We start from the raw sequence: 17,923 nt of genomic DNA on the forward strand, positions 1-17,923 counted from the left end.
AGGAACGGTACAGGAGGTGATGGAGGCATTCAGGAGGTTCAAGATGATCGGTAAAATAACCTGCGGTGCCAACATCATGACTTCTGGGGGTGCTGGATCGCATGGAGACCCAGATTTTACCTTGCGGGCTATAGAATCTAAGGATTCAGGGTCTAGTGGTGGAAAGTGATCTAGAGTTATCAGGGATTGAGATGGAATATCCCCCAAGTTTGTCTGACCCTGGGCTGTGGGCACTGGGGCTATAGAGGGAAAAGAAGAATACATTTGAATAACTTTCTGGTGGAAGAATTCTGCCAAGTCATTGCAGTGGGCTGTAGATTTATTCAAATGCCTATTAGGAGAGGGAAGTTTAGTCAAATTCTTCACTATTTGAAAGATTTCCTTGGGCTTGGACTTAGCTCGCATGATTTTATCAGAGAAGTACATAGATTTGGCTGATTTGACCTCAGCTTTATAGGATTTAATTGCCTCTCTATATTGGGCTTTATCATCCAATGAGTAGCCTAAGCGCCACCGTCTTTCTATTTTCCTGCAGTGGCGTTTCTTTTCCCTAAGGGCCTCTGAGTACCAGGGGGCGTTTTTTTTAGAGCGTTTCAATGTGATTTTACTTAGTGGTAGGGTGGCCTCGAGGGACTGTGCAATCCAGTCTTCATATTCCTGATTGGCCACACATGGGTCCTCATTATAAGAGGGCTGGTCAATCCCGAGTTTGCTAGACCAGGATTCAACTGATAGTCGGGCCCAACTTCTAGCCTTCCTTACGATGGGTCTAAGAAGGACTGGCTTAAGTATAGTCCAGGTGAAGGGCACTAATAGGTGGTCAGTCCATGGGAGGGGGATTGGCAACCCCACCACAAGCTCTGTACAATTACTGAACACAGGATCCAGTAAGTGACCTTTAATGTGGGTAGGTGCCTTCACTCGTTGGACTAACTGTAATGCAGCTAGATCATCTGCAAGTGACATAGCAGTATGGTCCAGGGCGACATCAAAATGGAAATTAAGGTCCCCTAACAGAGTATAGTTCGAGGCGGTTCTGACTCGTTCAGCTAAAATGGGCGGAAGGTGATTGTGGAACTGTTTAGAGGGTCCCGGGGGCGATATACGACAGTGCCTGAAAAACCGTTATTCGGGGAAAATTCCAGACTAAATGCAAGACTCTCGCAATCTGGAATTAGGTCAGGAGTAACTTGACAGTAATAGTGCTCTTTATATATGATGGCTAGACCTCCTCCTCTCCCTTCAGGGCGATCTTGCCAAGTAATTTGAAAGCCTGAAGGGAGGGCTGTTGGTATGTCGGGGTCAGAGTCCGTCGTAAGCCACGTTTCTGTGAGAAAGACTGCATCTGGCATACGTTCTTCTAACAGAAGGGCAAGTTCCATCCTATGTTTTGGAAGGGGATCTACAGTTTACCAATAGCATGCAGTAGTCCCGTTTCGTGTCCCGTAGCTGCATGGGCTTAAGGATCTCTTTACACCTTGGGCAGATCACTGGTAGCTCTATAGCATGAAAAGAATGGGAACAGCATTCGATTCCTAAAGGCCTCATACTGTGGAGGGCTTCCGAGCTATAGTACCTGGCATTTGGCGGCTGAGATGCAGGGGGCATGGCCCTCGGCCCGGTCCAGGCGCGGACGGGCACAGACGGGCTTGCCTTTGACGCGCCTTCGGCGCGCCGCCGCTGCGCCCGCCCGCCAGGCGGACAGGAGGTCGTCATGTTTATATACGGTGTCGAGGAGGGCTGTTTTATTTTTCACAGGCCACAGGTGACAGCGTAGACCCTGCTATGCAACTTGGGAATTCCTATCAGAAGAGAGTTTTCAGGAGAAAACTTGGCTAGGCAGGAAAGAGCTGTGTGACATTTCTGATACTCTGTTTTTCGGCTACCTCTGTTTGAAAGCATGCAGCCATGACTTTTAGAATCCGAGAAGTCTGTGAAAAAAACAACACATTCTGTCAGGAAACACAGCAGGGGAAAGCTGTGTGACATTTCTGATTCCTGGGTGACTGTTTTTCAGCCACCACTGTTTTGAAAACATGAAGCCATAATTTTCAGAATCCCAGAAGTCTATGAAAAAAATGATTAATTTTGTCAGGAAACACAACCTGATTCTGAAGAATTGAATGGAATTCCTTTTCTTGAAGTGGAACGGATGCTGGGTGTTTTTGAATTACTGTTGTGCTTTCTACAGGGCGAAGGGGAAGCATATTAGAACTTTCAAACCTGCGGTATTTTTCTTCGTTTGACAGCTTAGACTCTGCTACACATTAAGTAGACACTGACAGTTCTACCAGCAAAGGGTACAGACCAAATTTAGTTAAGCAGAGGAAAGCTGTGTGACATTTCTGATAAATTAGTTTTCAGCGCTCCGTGTTTGAAAACATACAGCCATCATTTTGGAGAATACAGGAAGTCTATCCATATCCAGATATGTATTTGCGTTTATAGGGTTACTACCTAACTGCTTTTTGAGGTGACTGGATATCATATATGGTTACTAAGCAGTACTTATGTCTTGTTTTCACTAACATTGAAGTATAACAGTATGGCCAGTGAAACACCAAATAGAAAGCCTTTGTTTACACAAGTTGTAGGGAAGACTCTACCTTCAGGCACTTGTACTACTGTCCCACAAGATACTACTTCTATAGACCTTATTTTATGATTGGGATCTATGGATGTCAAAATCTCATTTCTCGCGACCGAAATGAAGTCAATAAGGTTGGACCTAAACTCTTTTCATACCAAAGTGCAAACTCTAGATAAACAAACCACCCTTTTGGAACAAATATTAGATAATGCAAAGTATTGGGTTCCAGATATCTGGCATTTCAAAACAAAAAAAAAGATATGGAGTACACGGCCCGAAGAAATAATGTTTGCTTTCATGGAGTTCCAGAAAAAATGGAAATGAATAATGATGTGAAGAACTTGCTACTAACCTCAATACTGCGGTTACTGAACATATCTTTTGAGCATCCCCTTGAGCTGCAGCGAGATCAAAGGATTTGGTCAATTACTTCAACTTCAACCCTTAAATCTAGACCTGGACCATTTATTATTTGTCTCCTGTGTCAATAATAGGTCTGTCAAATACTAACAGCTGCTCGTAAACATGGTCCTTATGCCTTGGAAGGCCATAAAACATGTATTGCTGTGAACTTCTCCACTGAAACAAATGAAAAATGAAAACCGATCTTACAACTTAGGTCAGGACTTAGGAAATGGGATATTAAATATGGTCTTTTAAAACCTGCTACAATGTGAATCACAATGGATGGAAAATCAAGGGAATACACAGAGTCTGGGGATCTGGTACGCTTCCTGGAGAGTTTAGAGGACCAACACATGCACTTAACACCACCACTTCTGACTGAAACAACTATGAACAGTCAACTTCAATTACAGAATGATCTTCAAAGCCACCGTACTGGTAGATTACACAGCCATACCTTTAGGAGACAGTGTGACAGAGGTCTCCTCTGAAGTCATCCAAATCTGTATTAAAGTATCTGATGGTAAACCTTCAACTGTTGCCTCCTCCAGCTACATGAGTATATATGTGTAATACAATTTTCTTACTGTTTTACTGCAGTTATTACCTCTGATGGATGTGATTTATTTCCTTTTCTCCTACATTGTTGTTCAATACACCATTTATATATCATAATGTATTTGCACATGCAAATCTCCTAGATGGACTTTGTAACTCCGTGGCGTATCATAATCCGTTTATCATAAGTTGTTTTCTTTTCTCCCCAACCGGAGTGTGCGTCTCACATTGAGGTTTAGATCAACCGACAAAAGATATACATTGTTTGATCTGTGGTGTTCTTTTCCTTTCTAGCAGTTGGAACGGTGTACTTACACCATTTAAAGGTTAGTATTAATATTATTCTGTGATTGTATTTGCACATATTAGTTTCAGGTTTCTTATACTCTGTATAGTTTTTTGTTTCTGTAACACAAATCAAACATACTCCGACATTTCCAGTGAGCATCATGACAACTAATTCTATGCACATTGTATCAATCAATCAATCAGCGTACTTGTAAAGCGTGCTACTTACCCGTAAGGGTCTCAAGGCGCTGAGGGTAGGGGTGGGGGATGCTGCTACTGCTCAAAGAGCCAGGTCTTGAGGAGCCTTCTGAAGGTGAGAAGGACTTCGGTCTGCCGTATGTGGGTAGGGATTGTGTTCCAGGTCTTGGTGGCGAGGTAGGAGAAGGATCTGCCGCCGGAGGCCGTTAGTGGAGCTGGCGGGTGGGGGTGTGTAAGCTGTTCAGGTAGGCTGGTCTGGTGTTGCGGAGTGCTTTGTGTGCGTGGGTGAGGAGATTGAAGGTGATCCTCTTGTCGACGGAGAGCCAGTGTAGGTCTCTCAGGTGGGGCATGATGTGGCTGCAGTGGGGGATGTTGACGATCAGTCGGGCGGAGGCGTTTTGAATGCGTTGTAGTCATCATAGGTGTTTGGCTTGGATTCCTGTGTAGAGTGCATTGCTGTAGTCTAGTCTGCTGCTGACGAGGGCCTGCGTCACCGTTCTTCTTGTTTCAGTGGGGGTCCACTTGTAGATCCTGCAGAGCATGCGGAGGGTGTTGTAGCAGGAGGAGGAGATGGCGTTGACTTGTTTCGACATGGAGAGGGAGAAGTCGAGGATGAATCCTAGGTTGCGTGCATGGTCGGTGGATGTTGGTGCTATTCCCAGTGTGGTCGGCCACCAGGAGTTTTCCCAGGCTGAGGGGGTGGGTCCGAGGATGAGGACCTCCGTTTTGTCCGAGTTCAGCTTCAGAAGGCTGCTCCTCATCCAGTCGGCGACGGCCTTCATTCCCTTGTGGAGGTTGGTTTTGGCGGTGTGTGGGTCCTTGGTGAGGGATAGGATGAGCTGGGTCTCGTCGGCGTAGGAGATGATGTTGAGGTTGTGATGGCAGGCCACTTGTGTGAGGGGGGCCATGTAGACGTTGAACAGCATCGGGCTGAGGGATGAGCCCTTGGTGACGCCGCAGAGGATGTTGGGCTTTACTAATTCCATTAAAAGGAAGAACATTCTTTCCTACTTAGGGGTCGATTACGATGTTGTTCGGAAAGGCTCCGAATGGGATTCGGAAACTCAGAATCCGATTGGGAACCTATGTTTACGACCAAATTGCACACATTTCCAACCAACCAATTACAATGCCTGGGGCTGCCCAATTTGGATCCGAAAGGCATTTACACAGACCAAGTCTTTCGGAGGTGAATCGTTCAGCTCTATGGGCAAAGTTTCGAGCAAGCAATTGGGATGACCGATATGGACAGCTGTTCCGATGTGGTCTGCCGGACACAAAGCGGCTATCAGATTCTGACTTTGCAGATCCACCTTCACCCTAAGGCCTCCGGTTGGGGCCCAGGGGGGTATCCAATGGACCCATCTTCTCAACCTTGCTCAGTGTGGCAGACATCATGGGGTGCCCACCACAGGGTGCAAGGTTTTCTCCAAACACCCCTTTTTTCAATGGAAGCCTGTGTTCTCATCCGGAACATAGGTTCCCATTGAAATCAATACAAGTCTGACCCAATGATGGTGGAAAGCATCATAATTGGTTAGTCAGACTTGCAGAAGCTGATTCAGTCAAAAATGATTCCACAACCGATTAGGTCAGAAGAGTTTCCGAACTACATTGTAATCGGCCTCTAAGTCCCCAAACATAGTTATTGCTTTCATTCACGAGACACATCTATCCGGTATAGAATTAGAAAAATTATAATGCAATTGGGTAGCCAGATTCTTTACAGATGTAAACCCCCTTCTTACAAGACAGGAGATCCTATATCACATACTAATACTAGAAAATGTAGTGTAGCCGTTCTGATATGGAAAACACTGCATTGTCAAATACTTCAGTCCTGGTCAGATGCAGATGGTCAGTGTCTTGCTCCGGATGTTATCTTAGACAGAATGAGCCCCCTAGATATGACACATGGCAGAAAGCAATATTAGGAGACATCTGTAAGGATCATGGATTTTCTGACATATCTTCAGATAAGGGTTTAGTAAACACCCTGCAGTACATGATTCCTATCCTGGAATATAATATTGTCTTATTTCACATTCTATCATACCACAAGTACTTGAGTGTGACATTTGAGAAATAGCACTTTCTGATCATGCTCCTATCAGTCTACAGCTTGATTGGGGTTTAAAACACCCATGTAGGAAACAATGGCATTTAAAAATATCCCGATTTAGACTACTGACTGGAAAATCCCAATTATTTTCACATTTGACTACTTATATGAAAGACAACAAAAGTTAAGTTTCTTCTCCTCAAATATTTTGGACAGCTGTGAAGCCACCAGTAGGGGCAAATTATGAGAGATTCTGCCATAGCCAATAAACGCAGAACAGATCATTTTAGAAAATGATGTCAAAATCCTGACACATGCTCACTTTACCATGCTCACTTTACCAATCCAACTGAAGCTTCCAGATCTAGATTGAAAAAAGCAAAATGGGGCTAAAGACGCTATATACTTCAAAAGCAGGAAATATGTTATTTACTAACAGCACAATAAAAACAGAGGAATTTGCGAAAGGTGTTAGGCCAAGTTGTCCCAAATATGGGAAAGAAGAAAGCAATGGCAAACATATGTTCTTGGATTGCCCAGTACTCCAGATTTTTGGCGGGATGTAAGTAACAAAGTATCTTTAATACCTGGAGGGTCGCTCCAGGTAAGCAAATCTCTTGTCTTTCTTGGGCTTCCGTTTAACTATGAATCGTTGCACAAAATATTAACAACAAGTATTTTTTTATTTAATATTGCTTGAACGCAGGGAAATCTGTAAGAATTGGATTAAAGCTACGCTCCAAACAAAGCAGAATGGTTGGCTTCAAACAAATCTATGGTTTTGCTAGGCAGTGCTTCTAAGCTTAAGCGTAATGAGTTCTGGCTCCCCTTTGAGAACTGGGTAAACCCCGGTGTAAATGTATAATTATGGTCCTATGATTAGGCCTTTATACGATTTTGCTAGATTACTCCAGTGGTGCCCTCTGCGAGGGTCCTGTCGATTGTAAGGCTTCCTATGGTCAGAGTGCGAGAAGCAAGGTATAGTGTGACCCATCTTAGGTCTAAAACAGAAGGGCTCCAGATGGTGCTACTTCCAGGGAGGCCCCGGAGTTCGGTTTCTGTTGACCTGGGCTGATGAGGACAAAAAAAAAAAAAAACTGAGAGAAACTATGACAGTTATTCCGGCTACTTATAACTCTGGAGGTAAGCTAATAACTGAGACTCAGAAGCTATAGTGCTCAGAGATTGATGATGATCACCACAAAGATCAGGATTTTTTTGAGAAAATAAAACTTAAGCCTCAATAAGCAGGATTGGCTCATACTGGCAGGCAAAATAACAAATGATAAAATTGCCCAAGCTGTCTCTAATCTTCCATGCAATATTACACTGGTAGAAGATGGTTTTCATGGGGAATGTTACCGTTGGGTAAAAACAGAAGCAATAGGTGCCCTTTATAATACCTATAAAGAAGCAGAGGAAACTGGTAATCTCACCTCACTCACAAATAAAGCTAGGTCTTTCCCAAACCTGAGATAGATCCTTAATACTGCAGTAGCTAGCATCCAATTTCCTTTCTGAATACTGATTCAAAGATATTACCCACCAAAAAACTGAAACAAGTTATCGCTAAACTCATACATAGTTCTCAACTGAGATTCATGCAAGGCAGAAACTCTCATAACCATCTACGCACTTTGGATCACATACTCTGGCTTTGCAAGGATGTTGAAGGAGACGGATTAACCTTATCCTTAGATGCAGAGAAGGCCTTTGACCGTATTGAATGCAGCTATAGGTTCTGTACACTACATAGGTTTGGATTAGGCAATGCACATATCTCTAAGGTCAAATGGTTATATGAGACAGCCTCCGACAAGTGAATTGTGGGGTTTTCCTTTCAAAAAAAAGTTTAGTACAAAGATGAAGCCGCCAGGGTGGCCCTTTATCGCCAGTTTTATTCCTTTTGCACTTGAACTGCTGGCTGCAGCAATAAGATGCTGATGCCCCACTATGGGTTCATACTGAAAGACAAAGTTTACAAGCAACTTCAGATTTGAAAATGTTTTGCAGCCATAAATCACCTACGTCACAAACGTCCAACCCAATTATTCAATCTATGCTTAAGATTTGAATGCATGCCCACAAACTCCTAAAGAGTAACCAAAGACTACATGGAAAGGCCCCCATGTGGCATAAAACCGATATTAGGATATGTAACCAGACTATGTCCTCGGATATATGGGAGAGAGCAGGTATTCTAATATTGGATCACTTGCTTTCTTTAGAAGGTGATCTTAAAACATTTGAAATACTTCGGGTATAATTCCAACTCCCTTTCTTCCAAACGGGGAAATACAAGTAAAACAAGCCTTATTTCGTAGACTAAGACCATGTGTTACAATACTTAAAAATTGGGGGGGAAATTCAAAGGTGCAGTCTCTGGATTTTATAATCTCATAGTATATACATTACACTCATACCCATTACTAGCAAAACCTCACGTCAAATAGCAAGGGTTAATTACTGTAGCTAAATTCTGATGAGGAATGGGCCGATGTTATTTTGAACATGGATAAGGGAATCAGAGAGGCCAGAATGATACTCCCCTCAAAATTCTTCAAAACTGACACTCGTCACCACAAAAACTCAAGACAGCAAGTTTACTATGCCGATCTACCTGCTAAAGTTGCCCACAGGAGGACTGCGATATACTACACAATTTATTCCGATGTCCAGTTTTGCTTTACAGTTAGAGAAAGTAAGAGAATGTACACCCATGCCTAGGATTGGACCTCTGGCTTTGAAGCACAGCCAATATAACCAGATAAAAACAAAATTTAAAGACATCTTTATTGCTCATTTACCTTCAAAACTCCAGCATAGTTATTTTAAAAGTGCAGAGAAGAACAAAAGGAGAGAGTCAGAAGAGTTATGGCTCACTTTTCTTCCCTAATGAAAAGGAACTCTTAGCCCAGTTCAAAACATCTTTAGATGCCCCTCGCTCAAGAGAGTTCAGAAACCCTTTAGGTGTTTAAAGGAACCCTCTTCCACTAAAGCAAGTTAGTGGCATGCTTTGTCACAGAGTTCCTGTTCTTGGGTGTGCTGTGACACCTGAATTTTAGCACAGCAGCTTTTTTCAGAGTGTTGCAGGAATCAGAGGATTAAAATGAACTGAAGGTTACCCACAACTCAAGACAATTTTAATAATGGAAACTTCTGGTAAGATTACACACATAGCTGGGTATGATATGAGATTGTGATGATCTCCCATATCCTCATTCTACATGTTTCAGCCATCTAATAAAGTGCCTACATGGTCAGTATGGCTTTCTTCAGGACCGAGATGTCCCTTCAGTATTGTGTCATTCATAATTGATGACCACATGTAAGCTACCACATGCAGTACTGGTATAGTGAATTGTAACTTAAGATTTCTTCTATCACTCTGTGTGATTATCTGAAGAGAATAAAATAAGTAAGACATAATTTGGATTATTTGGTGGCTGTTTGTGATGCTAGATATGGGCATAGCCAGCGTGGCTCTCATATGCCATGCACACAGTTCCAAACAAACTGGACAGATTTTATTCAGGTTCCTTTGGTGGTTTGTCTGTCAACCCACAGTATTGGGCTTCATGCAGTAATATTTTGCTTAATGCCTAAACCACTAGTTCTTCCGCATTAAGATTATCAGCAATGGCTGACTAGTTACACCACTTAAAACGTGAACCATTCCCAGCATAGAATTGCCTCGGATAGATGACTGCGAAAACAGTAGTTTCCAGCTGTGTATCGACACTACGGGCACAGGCAACCTAGTTAATGGCTATTTGCACTAGCCACTTGCTACCACTCAAACATACATATGTCCAGGTCCGGCCTGTGAAGCTTGTTTACACCCTTGCCATCTCAAATGGAGATAAAGAAAGGTCCTTGGTAAAGTTCAGGCTTTGGCTACCAGATGAGAGCTAGAGGCTCAAATGAAACTAGATCTTACACCAGCTTGATCCTTTGAAACTTTTCTGCTATGTCAATTAAACAAAGATAGCATCTGCTGCTTTAGAGAAGCCCGAGAGAAGTCGGAACTCATCATTATGTTGTTTTCTTCATGGAAGAAACTAAAAATAAAACATGAAATGTGTTTTATAATGAACATATATGTGAGTGTAGATCACCTCGTGGTAAACTACAATTCACAACCTGATAATTTGGAATCGTATCACTATCACAGGATTCAAGCAGTATTCTTGGACATTTTATTTTACATCATAAAAATCAGATTTTTTAAAGACTCACACTCACATTTGTAACAAGAAATGAAATGTGTGAAGTAAAAATGAAAATACAAAATAAAGAAAAAAAGCTGATTATTACAAGATAATTGTGATCAATCTCCCATTGCACCTCTTGCAATGTGTATGATCAATATTGAAAATACAATCCTCATTATGTTAATGATAATTAACATTCATTAAAACAGTACAAAAAAGTGCTAAATTGCTATGAGGTCATTATATTGCAATTTCATAGGAAGGCTAGCAGGACAAGCCCCAAGGTACAGAACTCAGAACCAGAGCAAGGCCCAGCCTGGCTGAATTTCAAGCTGACCTAAGGTACAGTTCAAGAACCCCTAAAGAATATACGTCATTCTGAATATTTTTACCTATATCCCCTCCTAGTTTGTGGGATGGGGGTTCCCTGGCAATTACAAGTTGTCTAAATTGAAATAAAAAATGAAAAAAAGAGTGAAAGGCAGGAACAAGGAAAATGGGCAACAATATGATAGAAGATAAAGACAACTGTGAACATTTAAACTTACAGCTAAGTTCTGGAGCGAATTAAGCTCTGTCCTGATCATTACTCTCTTAATATCTATGTGCGCCTTTGTGTATACTCACAACAATCAAGACTGGATAAGGGCATGACCTTCTTACCTGCGGTTATCAGTGCCTGGAGCATGGTCACAGCTGCAAGGAAGGCCCTCATGGTGCTAGAAGAGTGAGGTGTAGGGTGATGGAGTCTCTGACCTGGATCACTTGCCTGGGTCTTCTGCACAGCTCATGCTCAGGGCATGCCTTTTATACTCTCACAGAGGGGGTGGGGCACAGGATACCTGAGTTATGTGCACAGGATGTGGCTGTGCTTTTGTCTGTGACTGGGAGCATGTCTCTGGTTGCTGGCATCATCCCTTAGAAATATAGTGAAATTAACTGGATGAAATGATGTACTGCACATTTATTAAGTAAACACCAAATTGTTCTGAGGCCATGGGAAACACTTTGGGAAAGGGTTTTTAGTGGCCAGTGAACATTATTGGCACTCTGCTAATTAACGCAAGTGTTTGGATGAAAAACAAATCAGTATGGTGCAACTAGGTGAGCGGATAAGCCCTGTAACTCCTCAATTTTGTGTGGGTAACTCCCTCACAATAACAATTAAAGCAAAAACCTAGGCACACATAATAGTAAACAAACAGTATGTAGGTAAATACAAAAACTACAGCGTAGAAGCCACAATTTCAAAAGAAATATCTTCAGATGAGTTGAGTAACTGTCAGTCTTTTATTTTTCTTTAGCAGAGAGCCAACGAACAGAAGAAAACCATCCGACACGTGTTTCGTCGCATTTGAAAAATAAATCTGCGACTTCCTCAGTCCTGGGAATGATACAAGGAGTATGGATGATACACATGTCATGACAGAACACTAAAAAGAGTATTGTGAAACGGAGATGGTGTTAACTAAATACAAATATGTGCAACCCACATCACATTAAGACCGTGTCAACAATACGAGAATCAGCATAGCTAAAGATGTACAGCAAGTGTTCATGTCCTTGGTGGAAAATACAGTCAAACAAACGTGACATTTCAAGTACCCTAAGAATGAGACTATGACTAGCAAAATATCATGCTTGGATACTATGTAGGATGTGATGGATATAAGTCATTTGCAAGTGTGTCTGAAGATACTTATAATGTACCTGTATACAAAGGATATTTGTCTTGGCCGTCTATGAGAAGAACAGAGAAAGAGGTGGGAAAACAATAAGGAAATAGCCATAGGAATAGAAACTTAAGCTTGTAAAGATGATATTTAGAGTACCGGTCTTAGTCAGACTAGTAAAAGGACAAACTATGGGGCATATCATCAAGCCCTGGAGATAAAATTATCGCCGCTTTTGCGTAAATTTTGGACAGGAAGCGGCGATAATTTTATCGCCAAATCAGAAAGGTCAAGCTATCGCGTGAATCCATGCATTATCACCCTTTCCCAAATCGCCCATCTGTGCATCTCTAATGAGATGCAAAGGGGGCGTTCCTGCCTTGACATAACTGGAGAAATGTCACCAAGCAACAGTAGTGATAACCTCTGTTATCGCTACTTTCCTTACACCTGCTTCAAAACTGACTTAGCCATTATATCCTAGGTAAGGTGGATATCATGGCTAAGTAGTCCTTGCCCTATCAGCAAGCTTTCGCCAAACCTTGTGCGATTATCACGGTATTTCCAAGGATAATCGCACAATCGGCAGCTTGCGCTCTGAATTTTATCGCTTTGGAGATCTGCGATAAAAATCAGAGTTGGCCGGCGATAATTATCCTCACGCTAAGAGCGCTGAGCGATAATTATGGCCTTGATGATATGCCCCCATGAAAGGAAAGGGGAAAGAAAAAGGAGGGTGGGAAACAAAACCAAAAATATATAGTTGAAGATAGAAAATAAAACGAGTGTTTATCACTCAGCCGGTGATAATTCCAACCCGGCTGGGCTAAACACTCAAGCAGATTTGGCTGACTTAGGGGTACCTAGGGATTGAAAAGTGAAACTGATTCAGAATCTCATTGCGCCATCAGATATGGCAAGCACGGAAATATTCAAGATGCTGAGTGACTGAACACCACCTAAGATCATAATAAGACTCGCTCACCAAAGGGCCGTAAAAAAGAAACATCCGGCACGTTTGATAGAGTCCTGGAGTAATGGACAAGAAGCAAAAAATAATGAGCTTATCGGCAGGGCACTTTGAAATTATACTGTATTCCTAGTGTAGAAAGGCAGCACAACAATAAACAAAGTTACCGAGGTATTGGTAGTATTTCGTTGTGGGCGCCATAAGGGAGACTCTGTGTAAGACAGAGAATTTCAGTAACGTGAGTAGATCTGAAAAGCAGATCATTGATACGTTAATCACGTGCATCAGGAAAGTTAAGATTAAAGATTGGAAACATTGTATAAGAGCGTGGGCATCGTTAATCCTACCTGAGGCTTGTAAGCCAGAACACCTCCCGGCCAATCACTGTGTTCCGGGTTGAGGACACGTGATCAGAAGGCCAGAAGCTGTCAGAGAGCCACCAGAAATAGCTGGAGAGCACACCTTATTCTTCTCGCATGGGAACTCCTTTTGGAGAACCTCTGTTTCATATCCATGAAACATGTCTGAAATTCAGTGTCTTCACTGCAATTCTTCCTGGCCCTCAAAAACTCCCCAAAGGGTATCGCTTGGATCTGGTGCGGAGGATGGGAATTATCAGCATTCAGAACAGCATTGCATGCGGTTTTCTTGCGGAAAAACCTGCTGTGTAATTGGTCATTCTTAATGTACAGTTCAAAATCTAAGAATTCTAATCTCGTAGTGCTGGATTCAATGGTGAATTTCATTCCCCATGTGTTAGTGTTCAGATGTGTGAAAACTCTTCCAAATGGTCCTGTGTGTTTGACCATAGTAAGAGACAATCATCAATGTATCAACTCCAAAAGATAATGGTTCCCCAAATCGAATCGGCTTCCAATGTACCCATAAACAGATTCGCAAAGGATGGCGAAAATTTGGATCCCATGGCCATTCCCCTGGTTTGTCTGTACCAATGTTTGTCAAACATGAAGACATTGTTGTACAAAATCAGTTCCATCATGGAGAGTAACATGTTTCTATGTCGCCATAGGGTCGCTGGTCTGTTGTGCAAACGTGTTACCACTTGCAGTCCTAGGTTCGGTCTGATGCTAGTATACAAAGATACTACATCTAATGTGCCCAGTATGGTGCCGGGCTGCCAATGTAGATCTGCCAGTAGACTGAGAATATGTTTTGTGTATTGAATATATGAAGGAATGTTACGTACCAACAGTCCAAGGAACAGATCTATGTATTCTGCGAGCCTCTCTGTAGGGCCTCCCATACCTGATAGTATGGGTCTGCCAGGAGGAAACGGGAGGTATTTGTGCACTTTGGGAAGAGTGTAGAGCCATCGGTAAGTGGGTCTAAAGACTTTTAAATAAAGGTATTCGTCTTCATTCAGCAATCCAGCAGTGTGTCAGCTGGTGAGTTTCTTGTTGATTTCAATGGTGAGTGGTCCTATTGGATCGTGGGTGAGACGTTCGTAGCAGGTGGTGTCATTTAGTTGGGTCCGAATCTCATTGTGGTAATTGCTATGATTCATGACCACTACATCCCCACCCTTATCTGCTTCTCTTATGAGGATCTCAGGATCGCTGCTAAGTGTCTTGAGTGCTAGGTGTTCCCTCAGTGTCAGATTGTCTTTATACTTGACGGATATTTTAGGATTTCTCCTCTCAAGTTTATCAATGTCTTCTAGTACACCTTTGTAAAAATTGTCAATAGAAGTGCGCCCTGGCAGAGTGGGTATCCATTCGGATTTATATTTGAGACCACTAGCCATGCTGTAATCAGATTCAATGTTAAGTTGTTCAATTAGTAATTCCATATCATAGGGTGACTGTTCAAGTAGTGTCGCTGGAATAACATTAATGGTCAAAACATCAGACCCACACTCAATAGGGATGTTTTTTACTGTTTTATTCACGGATTGGTTGCATGAAAAGTGTTTCTTAATTTTGAGACCCCTGATAAATTTAAACAAATCAATTTTGAGTTTGAAAATGTCACCTGAGGCATATGGGATTGTAGGTAAATCCCTTACTCGGGAGAGAGATCATGTCTGAAGTGAGTGGTTTACAAAGAAAGGTTTATGACCTGAACCTCTTTCCCGCTGGCTTCTATTTGTTCCTCAATTTCATTGGAAGGCTAGCAGGACAAGCCCCAAGGTACAGATCTTCAAACCTTAGCAAGGTCCAGCCTGGCCAAACTTCAAGCACAACCTAAGGTGCAGTTCAATACACCCTAAAGAATATACGTCATTCAAAATATTTTTTCCTATAGCCCCTCCTAGTTTGAGGGATGAGGGTTCCCTGGCATTTACAGGTTGTCTAAATTGAGATAAAAAATGAAAAAAGAGGGAAAGGCAGGAACAAGGAACAAACCTGGATCGCTGCCTGGGTCTTCTGCACATCTCATGCTCAGGGCATGCCTTTTATACTCTCACAGAGGGGGTGGGACACAGGATACTTAAATTATGTTCACAGGATGTGGCTGAACCTTTGTCTGTGACTGGGAGCACGTCTCTGGTTTTTGCATCATCCCTTAAAAATATATTGAAATTAACTGTATGAAATGATGTACTGCACATTTATTGAGTAAATACCAAATTGTGCTGAGGCCATGATTATAATTGCTGATCTCAATTCCTACCAAACAAACATATACAAAATATAACTAGGAGTCATAATTATAAATAATCTACTTAGGGGTATTTACCACAGGGTGGAGTATTTTCTGCCTCAATCAGTCACTCAATCAGTCTGACATTTATAAAGCACATCAAATCACCTGTCAGGGTCTTGACGTATTGGAGAGATTGACTGCTGTGTGGTAGTTTGCTCATTTGAACATGCAGATCTTTTCAGAATTGCTGGAGTGACAGATTGAGGTTTGATTTGCTCTGTTGCCACAGGTTCTGCCATTTTTGGATCTCAGCGAGTGCCCACGTAGTCTCATTCACGTATAATGTCATTGTATTCAGGCATTAGTGTGTATTAGTTGCTCTGTTGTCTTTTTTTACCTTAGTCACAGGTTCTGCCATTTTTACCACGGGTGCTCCCCTGTGGCCCCTCCCCCTGGCTCAGCCCCTGGTCCTGCCTCCCTCCTCTAGTCCCGCCCTCCTCCTCTACTTATGGCAGCCGTTGCAGGGGAGTGCGTATGATACCTAGACCACCGGTCCAGGTCAGCACTCACCACATCAGATCCACGTGCAGCGCCTCTGCTAGAGCCCTCCTCCTGTCTCCAGTGTTCGCGCCAGCAGCCCTCCTCTTAGCTTTTGCCCGGTATCTCAGTGAGTGCCCACTTGGCCTCATTGACGTATAATTTCATTGTATTCAGGCATTAGTGGGTATTAGTTGCTCTGTCGTTGTCTTTTTCCCCTTGTCACAGGTTCTGCCGTTTTTCCCACCACTGCTGCCCCTGCGGCCCCTTCCCCTGACTCAGCCCTCGATCCCACCTTCGCCTCCAGTCCCGCCCCCTCCCCTACTCATGGCGGCCACTGCGCATTTGCACAGTGGATGCGCTCAGCGGGCGCACCTAAGGCAAGCCTGTATGCGCCCGTCCGCGACCCAACCGCTGACAGCGCAGAAATCCTGGTTCTCCTAGTCCTAGGCCACATTGCTACAACTCGACCAACCTCCACGCACTAAATCCCGGATGACACGCCAACTGCTCAAGACCCTCGCCAAACACCACCCATGGACAGTTCTCTGCAGACCCTGCAGCAGATCCTTCACCATTGATATAGCTCCCACTACTGCCGAAGGCCCACCTGATACACACACCACCGAAACCCTGACATGCATTCTCCTCAAAGTGCGCTCCATGCACTGACACGCCATAGAAATCTGAGACCTGATCGATCCCCTCTCACACGATTTTCACCTTTTTCACAGAAACCTTGACCATCTAATCCTCCAGCCCAACATCGCCACGGCCATCCCAGACGGCTACAAGATCCAGAGAAAGGACGGCCACCTCCACCCGGGAGGAGGACTCACCATTGCTCCCAAGACCCCCTCCGGCTCTCCACATCCAGCATGAGTGACCCTCACTCCAACACTGAGCACCTCCACTTCCAGATTTAGACCAACCCAAGACCACGCTATGTGCCACCCTCATCTACAGACCACCAGGACCTCACACCCTGCCCGCTACTACCATCGCAGAGGTCGCCACACCCCACGCCATCATCTTCATGGACTACATTCTACTCAGGGACCTGAATTTCGAACTGGACAACGGCAATGACCCCGACACCACCACTTTCCTCAACAACCTTGCCAACCTCAGACTAAATCAGCTGGTCAACATGCCAATCCACAGAGCTGGACACACCCTCGACCCCATCTTCGAAGGGAAGGACACACATCCGCTTCAGCCACACCACCCACTCCCTCTGGACGGACCACAACTGCGTGGAGGAGGAGGCTCAGCGTTTGTAAGCAACTGAGGGAGCTACACTGGCTTCCAGTGGCCCAAAGAGTGCATTTTAAGGCTCTGGTACTCGTTTATAAAGCCCTGCATGGACCTTGTCCGCCCTACCTCGCAAAAAGATTTGCCTTTTACCAACCGACCCGTCAGCTGCGATCTGCCTTCCGAAGGCAGGTGGTTGTCCCCAGATTTAAGAGAGTTTGCCTGGGGGGGCAATCTCTGACAGTACGGGGAGCTCAGATGTGGAACACCCTTCCTGATGCTCTAAGATATTCCCCCAATCTGACCAATTTTAAAAAAATGCTAAAAACCCACTTTTTCACACATTCTGAATAGCTGTCTCGTCGCTCACTCTGACACCGTTTCCTCACTGCGCCAGGACAGTCCCGACTAACAGAGCGCGATACAAATCAACATATAACATAACATAACATTTCACCTTCAACACCACCTCTGTACCCAAGCCCACCCCGCGCCCTTCACAATGGAACTGGAGCAAGGTCACAGAGGAACACCTCAACAACACCCTCCTCCATACCCCCCAGCACT

The 17,923-nt window shown here is 43.6% G+C and overlaps 1 protein-coding gene across 1 annotated transcript in view; it reads right to left on the minus strand.

The window, feature by feature from the left end:
* LOC144807264 (phospholipase A2 inhibitor and Ly6/PLAUR domain-containing protein-like) overlaps positions 1 to 11,146 on the minus strand; it is a 63,412-nt gene extending 52,266 nt beyond the window's left edge. The window contains exon 1 of the mRNA XM_078673110.1: positions 10,979 to 11,146. Within this exon, the coding sequence (XP_078529236.1) occupies positions 10,979 to 11,030 (52 nt within the window). The 5' untranslated portion in view covers positions 11,031 to 11,146. The remainder of the gene's footprint in view (positions 1 to 10,978) is intronic.
* Between the last annotated feature and the right edge of the window lie 6,777 nt (positions 11,147 to 17,923).

This window comes from Lissotriton helveticus, chromosome 1_2, assembly GCF_964261635.1.
Source record: "Lissotriton helveticus chromosome 1_2, aLisHel1.1, whole genome shotgun sequence".
NCBI lineage: Eukaryota > Metazoa > Chordata > Amphibia > Caudata > Salamandridae > Lissotriton > Lissotriton helveticus.